General features: G+C 42.1%; 1 protein-coding gene and 1 pseudogene across 1 annotated transcript; one reads left to right on the forward strand and one right to left on the reverse strand.

Annotated features, from left to right (window-relative positions):
* Positions 1-4,087: 4,087 nt before the first annotated feature.
* LOC131227332 (large ribosomal subunit protein eL30-like) lies at positions 4,088-4,525 on the reverse strand (annotated as a pseudogene).
* A 200-nt stretch (positions 4,526-4,725) lies between these two features.
* LOC131227331 (putative pentatricopeptide repeat-containing protein At5g37570) lies at positions 4,726-6,903 on the forward strand. The gene has a single exon (XM_058223117.1). It carries the CDS (start codon positions 4,728-4,730, stop codon positions 6,405-6,407), a length of 1,680 nt encoding a protein of 559 aa, XP_058079100.1. The 5' UTR covers positions 4,726-4,727; the 3' UTR covers positions 6,408-6,903.
* The last annotated feature ends 2,582 nt before the right edge of the window (positions 6,904-9,485 follow it).

The following is a 9,485-nucleotide window of genomic DNA, read 5'->3' on the forward strand; positions in this document are numbered from 1 at the left end:
TGGTACTCGGGCTGCGTAAGATGCTTGATACGCAGGTACTCAGAAATCGTACACGTGGGATATATTGACACAGATAAACCGTCTAGATTGTGTATCCCACTGGCATCAATACATAATATCAAGATCAGATTGGATGAATGATCCTAAACTCTGATTAATGTACACTTGTTTGAGGGCATAGGACCGTTGGATATTTTCGTTTTTAACCGTTCGATAAAGAGTCTGCGGAGCCGATAGTAATATTATCAAATAAGCTTGATTTTTGGGTCATGGTAAATGCACACTTGATATCATAATTTGGACGGTTTGATTTGATTACTTTTATGCCACGTGTGCAATTTCTAAGCAATTGCATAACATCCATAGCTTATTACAATACGTTGGATATGGATTATATTTTCAATGGACGCGGATTGCATACTTACCTCGCCAATACCGACGTCGCTACTGGACGGTGTCATGTGGGCCCCAACATAATGTATATGTTTTATCCACGCCGTCTATCTATTTTTTCAGATCATTTTAAGGCGTGATCCAAAAAAAAATAGATAGATCCAAATCTTAGGTGGACCACATCACGGGAAACGATGTTGATTGAACGCCCACCATAAAAATTCTTAGGGGCCACAGAATTTTGGATCAGGATGATGTTTTTTCTTTCATCTAGGTCTGTGTGACCTAATCAACAGGTTTGATCGCAAATAAACATTACATTGAGCATTGGAAATTTTTAATGGTGGGCATTCAATCATCACTATTTTCATACGGTGTGGTCCACCTGAGATTTGGATCTGCCTCATTTTTGTGGTCATCATCTAGAATGAGCTGAAAATATCGATGGACCGTGTGGATAAAACACAAAAATCATGATGGCCACGGCGCATCGATTAGTAGCTAAATCCGTACTGGCATAGGGGTCAGTACGGACATGGATTGCATGGTGGGTTGACGTGGCAGCCTTCTATGATCCCCGTCGTGATGTATGTGTTACATACACACTGTCCATCCATTTTTCGGGATCATTTCAGTGTCTAAGCCCAAAGATAGATAGAAGTTGATCCAAAGTTCAAGTGAACTACAGCACAGAAAGAGCGAAGATAATGCAACTCACTGTTGAAACTTTCCCCAATGCTTTTTGTGGTGTGGTCTGATTGAGGCTTGGATCTATCTTATTTTAGACTCACGCCATAAAATGACATGGCAAAATGAAAATAACATACCATTACACATCATGGTAACGACCACATAACTTTGTCACATTAACACACCACCTGTGTCGGTTTATGTAATCTGCTACGATCAGCTTTTGAAAACCTACAGACTTGTGACTTTCTAAACCAGCTTTGAAACAAAAAAGCATGCCCTTAAGTTAGGGCTACTCAGCTAGGAGCTTTTAAGGAATAGCTCATGAATTGTTGAAAAATGTACGAGCACACTAGCAATTTTTGCTAACAGGCTTTTTAGCAGTTAGGCAATTGTTGAAAAATGTATGAGCGCATTAGCATGTTTTACTAATAGGCTTTTCGACAATCATGTATTATACCTGTATTGTAGAATTGGCAGATCGTCTATGCATTAATAATAGAGATTCAAAACCATAACCTAAAAGCGTATTGAATTGAGAAGACATTATGCTGATAGGAATCTTGATCTTCGGCACCTTACACCCTTAGGAGAACCTTCAATAAGATTATAATTTTCTCACTTGTGTTGGTGAGGGGACCAAAATATCAATATATAGAGAAAAAGACTAGAAGCTTGCCCATTACACTTCTTCCTCTAAGGTCTCCATGTCATAGGTTTCCATATCTGGCCTAATAACTGAGTATAGGGACCACGATTTAAGCGTCCTGTCTCAAAACTTATTTATAATGATCACAACTGAAGTGAGTGCCACTGAATCGCTCAATTTGAATAATCCAACGGTCAAATCTAATGATCATGTGTAGCCCACCTGATAAGAATCTTACTTCATGCACATTGTGTATATAATATTTGATTTGATAGACTATGGTCAATAATGGCTATTATGAAAAGAGCTAGGAATGATGACACCTCCTAGCTAATAACTGACATTCTCTTAGAAAGCATGATTAGGCAATATCGGCCGGTGATTGTGGTTTTAGATGTTTCAAACCATTTATGTGAAAGACATAAAGAAAGAAAAAAACACCTAAAATTGTATATATCAACCTTCAAATATATGTAGTTCTCAATGACAATCAATATTCAAAGCAAGATAACCAAATCATCAAAGGTTTGAAATAATTCAATTTATGAATTATTTAGCCTGCATCCACCATAAAAAGGGAGACCCATCTTAGATAAGGTTCATATCATTGGAAGATGTCGCTTGAAACACCCATTTTATATGCAATGGGTAAACCACCCATGGGTCTGCCAGGTTGTGTGTGTGAAATCCACTTCTTCCAACATATGAAAACCATTATTTTCGGCTATACCATTGGAAAGTTAGGCGCAATGTAAAATTGCTCCAAAAACTGCTAGGTTCACCCCATGTAGCTTGCTTGAGTTTTTTATCATGCTGATTTTTGTATATTCTCTTCATCGTGGTGATTTGCATATGATTAATGGGTTTAAGAAAGATACGTAACATGATTAGAGCTGTACACAAACCAAGTTAGTTTGGATAACTCACTTGACTCGAAAAAGCTTGATTCGACTCGGTTCGAAATTGAATTCGAGCCAAGTCAAGTTGATTTTTGGAGCTCGAAAATTTTTTGAGTCGAGTTCTAGCTTGTCTGAGCTCAAATCAACTCGGATCGAACCTCAACTCGAATCGAACTTAGATCAAATCAATTCGGTGACTTGGTTATTTTGATATTAACATTGCTCACCAAGTGTTTGATAGAATGACTCAATGAAGCGTTGTTTTGGATGCATACATTTTCCGCAGGATCGGTTGGTGGCAAAGAAGGTATGATACAAAACAAATCGCTACAAGAAAAAATAATAATTTTACATAATAAAATTATTTTGGTATTTTGATTTTGATGATGCCTATCGAGTGTTTGATGAAGTACTTGTCAATTGATGTTGTTGTTTTGTATATTGTGAAAATTGAAGGTACACTCCCTATTTTTGAGAAAATATCGCGTATGCTTGAACTTGATTTGAACTAGCCCGAGCTGTTGATCGAACCGAGTTGAGTTGGCCAGTCATGCTCAAGTATTGAGCCGAGCCGAGCTTGAGTTGGGGTCAAATACTAGCCGAGCCAAGTCAAGCTGTGCTAAGCTCAACTCAATTCAACTCATGTACAACTCTAACCATTATAACCCTAACCACAATCTTATATGGTTGCTTTCCCATCCTTATTGTTCCATCCAGTGGCCCATCTAATTTGTGAATCTAAATGATTTTGTCTTAAGTCCTAACATTGAGGATAGAACCCAATACAGTGGATTTTTTACCTATACAACATGGTGGGTTCCACAGGCTTGAGAGGTATTGCATGGGATTCCAATACGAGGAAGGGAAGATAGATGAGGTCATTTACGAATGTGAATTTCTCATAATATGCCCAACAAACAACCTGATACCAATATGAAATATTGTAACATCCATTACATACATATGTTGCACTGACTTATTTCTATATGCGATCACATGATTAAATAATTTCGAAACTTATAAGAGCAATCCTATAAGAAACAAAAAACATTACATTTCTACAATTAGCATTTCCATCCTTTGTTTTTCTCTAGTGTGGCCCGCTTGAATTTTAGGTAAGTGTGACCTTATGAATACGTTGGATGATAAATAAACATCAGTGGGGTCTACTAAGGTTTCAACTGTGGATGTCATTATCCGGACTCTTTCCAATGGTGTAGTTGAATTGAACTTTAGATATGATTCAAGTTCAGGGTCATGCACTAAAATGGGCTGGCAAAACAGATGAATGGCGTGGATATAAAGCATATACATCACGATGGCCCATCTCCTAGAGTCTGGTTAGTAGGGATGTCGGTGGTGTTTGGTCACCGACCAATTGACTAAGGTTGGAAGCCTGTCATCGTTTTGAGAAAGTAGGAACGGCTGTCAAACCGCTTATTATTATTATTTTGGCTTCTAACAAGAAAATTCACATTATACTGAAAGGGCCTCTATGACAAACAGACCCCTGTAAAACCAGCCATTAAAATTAGAATTTTACTCTCTCTCTAAATCACTGCTCCCCGGGCAAGCTCTTGATGATATCCGAGTCACCTGGATCAATGATGCCGAGGCAGCACACCCGAAAATATTTGCCGCAAGCAGTGCCCAAATCCACATTATTCCCATTAAAGTGGTGAACTCCAACCTTTGCCAACATCGCATAGTGCTTGATCTCAGATTACCTAAGTGGAGGGCAGTTGTTTGCAATGATGATCAACTTACCTTTGGAGCTGCGAAGGGACCTGAGGACGGTCTTGTAACCGAGAGTGTACTTGCCGCTCTTCATCACAAGAGCCACCCGATTGTTGATGCTCTCATGAGTCTTCTTGGCCTTCTTTCCCGCCACCATTGTCGCAGCTCTCTCTCCCTCCCTCCCTCTCTCTCTCTAAAAATCCTAAGATAGCAGAGGCAGCCCGGCCGTCAAATCGCTTATTATACATCTGCTGTCAAAAGCCTCCGATCGGACGGTTAAGATCACCTGATTGGGGTAGTGCGTAATCCATTTTCCATCAGGGTGGGTCCCATGCTGATGAACGGTGAGATTCTTGTCCATGGCAATCAAATCCCTTCTCTCTTCCTCTTCCCAATATTCTTACAACACACAGCCCGCCCTTAGCTTCTGCCTCCAAATCAGCAAAACCATCAAACACCTCAAGCAGACTCACGCTCGCATCCTCCGCATCTCAAGTGGGCCCCACCAAACCCACCATCTCCTCCTCTCGCTCACCACCCAAATTCTCAGATTCCCCCATCACCTCTCCTATGCTCGCCATGTGTTCGATCAAATTCCCCACTGCCAAAACCAGTTCCTCTGGACCTCCCTCATCCGGTCCCACTCCCTCCATGGGCAATTTAGCCAGTCCCTGTCCATTTACACTAAAATGCACCGGAGCGACGTTCCACCCACTGCCTTCACCTTCTCGTCTGTGCTGACGGCCTGTGCCCGTTTGCCTGCGATGAAAGAAGGGCAACAGATTCACGATCGAGTAATCAAATCAGGGTTGTCTTGCAATAAGATCGTGCAGACGGTGCTTTTGGATATGTATGCGAAATGCGGTGTCGTCGATGATGCACGTGAGGTGTTCGATGCAATGTCTGAGAGAGATGTTGTTTCTTGGACGGCAATGGTTTCGGGTTATGCGAAGGTGGGCCTGATGGAAGATGCGAGACAAGTGTTTGATGAAATGCCGGAGCGGAATGTTGTTTCTTGGACTGCTATGGTTGCTGGGTACGCGAATTTGGGGGATGTTGGTGCCGCCAGAGATCTGTTCGATAAAATGCCGGAGAAAAATGCAGTGTCATGGACGGCTATGATTGCGGGGTATGGGAAATGTGGAGATGTGGAAGGTGCCCGTCGTGTGTTTGACGGAGCACTTGCACTTGACTCCACTTCCTGGGCGGCCATGATCGCGTGCTATGCGCAGAATGGGTTCTCAAAAGAAGCAATAGAGACGTATAAGGAGATGAGGGGTGCAAATGTGGATGCCAATGAGGTGGCAATGGTGGCAGTGATCTCCGCTTGCACACAGCTTGGGGATGCTGACATGGCGGATTCAGTGGCAGAACATATGGAAGAGAGATGTGCTGAACTCACGCTTGTCGCAGCCAATGCCCTGGTCCATATGCACTCGAAATGTGGGAGCATAGACCAAGCATGCCGGATATTTTACAAAATGCCTAAGAAAGATGTAATCTCCTACACTGCATTGATCACCGGCCTCGCCGATCATGGGCGGGGCCAAGAAGCTCTAGAGTTCTTTGAAAGGATGCAAAAGGAAGGAATTGCACCCAACCAAATCACCTTCGTCGGTGTCCTCAATGCATGTAGCTACGTGGGCATGCTCGACGAGGGGTGCAAGTACTTCAAGCTGATGACACAGACATATGGGATCGTCCCACTAACTGAGCACTACGCGTGCATGGTGGACCTTCTTGGGCGAGCTGGGGAGCTCGAAGAGGCCCACAAGCTAATCGAGAGCATGACCGGTGCACCCGATGCGGGTGTATGGGGTGCTTTGTTAGGAGCTTGCAGGGTGCACTGCAATGCGAAACTGGGTGAAATTGCTGCCCAGCATCTGTTCAAAATTGAGCCCGAGAATACTGGGAACTATGTTCTTTTATCAAACATTTACGCATCCTTGAACAGATGGAATGAAGCGGCAAGGGTGAGGAATATGATGAGGGAGAGAGGAATGATGAAGTCCCCAGGATACAGCTGGATTTCAAAGTGATAAGGCCCGCTTCCACGCTTTTAACAATGGGCGTTGCATAAAACACAGAATGTTCCATGATTCTTCACGTGGGGCCCATGTCTTCTGCCAATGGTAACCCAAGGATTGACGGTTAGATGAAAAGCAAACCGTCTCTCAATGCTAGAAATGTTAGTAAATCCAATGTTTTCACAACAGGAGAAATGACAGCATCGATGTTGATGGTATGCTGGCTAGTATTGGTGCTTCATTGCAAGAACCCCATCTCCGAGCCATTGCTATTTCACATTTTCCAAGCAGCCGCGTCGTCACAAGAGAATCACTTCCTAGTAGAGGAGCAACTCCAGTGGAAAAGGTTGAAAGTAAGAAACATGGGAGGAAGGCAATCCGTTCCAGAATGCAGGTATTATATTGGTTGGGGCTTGTTTGGATTGTGAATTACATTAGTAATGTACTATAAAAGCAACATTGTTATCATTTTACCATGATAAACGAAACGCACGAATTGGTGGTCAAATGCAGATGTATTAGGAGATGAGTTTGTAATCATTACAATTTTACATTGCATTGCAATGGAAATCTCGAACCTAAACACGTGCATCAATTTACGGATTTGAAGATTTGACGTTGAAGTAATGGAAAAGTATCATCACTACAATTTTACCATGATAAACCAAACATGGAATTGTCAGTCAAATGCAATGCTTTCAGGAGATAGGTAAAGGAATTTTTTATCATTGCACTTTTATAATACATTATTGATATAATTTGCAATCCAAATTGGCCTTTACAGATATTAAGGTTTAGGCTTTGTTGACAAGGAGGAAGTTTGTTTGTTGAAGGAAGGTTGAATACGAGACATTGGAGGAAGCCAATGCATCTCTCAAGACGTGTGTTTGGGAAGTTCATATGAAGCCTTCATATTGAAGAAAGGTTGAAGTGAGAAATTGGAGGAAACCAACCCAACCCAAGATGCCATAGTTGTCAATAGTACCATTGCTAAAAGAATGGATGATGCCCACATTCAACCTGCACCTGCACCTGCACCTGTTGCTGTTGTTGTGTTGGACATTAGAGAAGTTCATGTGAAGAGAGGTTGAAGTGAGACAACATAGGTAACCAAGCAAACTCAAGATGCCGGTATAGTTGTTGGTGGTAACATTACCATAATAGCTATCTCGCACGATGCTTGCATGCAATCCACACCTGTTGCTGTCAAGCAAGATGTTAGAGAAGTTGTCAATAGTACCATTGCTAAAAGAATGGATGATGCCCACATTCAACCTGCACCTGCACATATCTCTGTTGTTGTGTCGGACATTAGAGAAGTTCATTTGAAGAGAGGTTAAAGTGCGACAACATAGGAAACCAAACGAACTCAAGATGCCGGTATAGTTGTTGGTGGTAACATTACCATAATAGCTATCTCGCACGAGGCTCACATGCAATCCACACCTGTTGTTGCTGTCAAGCAAGATGTTAGAGAAGTTCACATGGGTTGATGAGAGAGAGAGGAGAATGAGGGTCTTTGTGTTGAAGAAGGTTGAAGGTGAGACATCAGATGAAATCAAACCAACTCAAGATGCTAATATAGTTGCCGTGGTTCTTAGTGCTCACATGGAGCTCACCCCATTGCAGTTGTCGAGTTGGATGTTAGGGAAATCTTTGTATTGAAGAAAGGTCGAAGGGGAGACATAAGAGAAAACCACACCAACCTAGATGCTAGCATGGTATGTTTGTCGATGGTACTATTAATATTGATGGTTTGATCTTCTATGATGCTTGTTGTTGCCCTCATGCTAGACATTAGGGGCTCATTTGGTTCGTAAGTTGTTTTGCTTAATCTACGTATGCCTCAAGTAGCTTATCTTGGTTTCTACTTATCCAATAGATAAGTATGTTTGGTAAACAATATGCTTGTCAGCAAAAAAGTAGTAAAGTTTGTTTTGTTTCCAACATCACATAAGTAATTTTTAAATGTTTTTCATTAATCTCACTCCTCTTTCACTCTTTTATATCATTTTCAAATCTCTTCCATTAAAATCTCTTCCAACTTTTACTTATTCATGTGGGGTCCTTTTAGTATCCACCGTCCGTGATGTGAAGCCAACCTTTGATGTGGACTGTTCATTAGGTTGGTCCCACCCCGGCCTCGTTTTCAATGTGCACCATCCATCATGAGGGGCTTAAGTTCAATATGGATCATCCACCTTGTAAGGTCCACCTTCGATGTCAGTTATCCATGATGCATGGCCACCTTGGATGTGAGTTATCCATCATGTTGGACATTGGATGTGGATCATCCAGTACGCGAGGCCCACCTTTAATGTGGACTGTCCATCATGCAATGCCCAACTTCAAAGTGGGCCTCCATCATATGCAAGGCCGACCTTGGTTATAGGCCATTCACCATAAGGGGCTGAACTTTGACATGGATTGTCCATTACATGGGGCTCACCTTCGATGTGGACTGTCCATCAGGTGGGGCCACCTGTGATATGGGCCATCCAATATGTGGATAGATGAGAGAGAGAGAGAGAGAGAGAGAGAGAGAGAGAGAGAGAGAGAGAGAGAGAGAGAGAGAGAGATGGGTTGGGGATCAAAAATTGAGTGAGGCCTTTCCTAGGTTAGCGAGAGTGGTGGTGGAGTCAAAATTGTTTTGATATGAGAGGCAAGGAAATTGTTTGGTCTTTGTCGTGCAGGCAGAACTAATATGATGCCGAATTTGAGGAGTTTGTTTACTTGCAAAAGCTTTTGTTCAAGATTCGTCCAGTGTTGAGCGAATTGGATTTGCTCCTTTGGTGAAAAGAAAAGTCGGGAAAATTTTCAGTTTCGTCTTTCTTCAGGATGCTTTCCAGAGGGTTGAGGAGTGATGAAATCAGTCAGTCAAGTGCATGTTTGGTGATATGGCACTCCATCAGAGGTTGCTGCTTTCACAAGAGCAGTTTGGTAAGGCTTCTTCAAATTATTTGGAATTGCTTGTCTCACCATGTTTGGTCGCGCATTTCTTCTTTACGTGGCATTAGGGAACATATGGAAAAAGAGAGACAGAAGTTTGGCAGCTTTTTCTACTCGTGGGATTTTGGTTGATATGGCTAG

This window comes from Magnolia sinica, chromosome 15, assembly GCF_029962835.1.
Source record: "Magnolia sinica isolate HGM2019 chromosome 15, MsV1, whole genome shotgun sequence".
Lineage (NCBI taxonomy): Eukaryota > Viridiplantae > Streptophyta > Magnoliopsida > Magnoliales > Magnoliaceae > Magnolia > Magnolia sinica.

Bases quoted from the DNA above. Each gene is read 5' to 3' on its own strand.
- LOC131227331 (XM_058223117.1), top strand. From the start codon at position 4,728: ATGGCAATCAAATCCCTTCTCTCTTCCTCTTCCCAATATTCTTACAAC.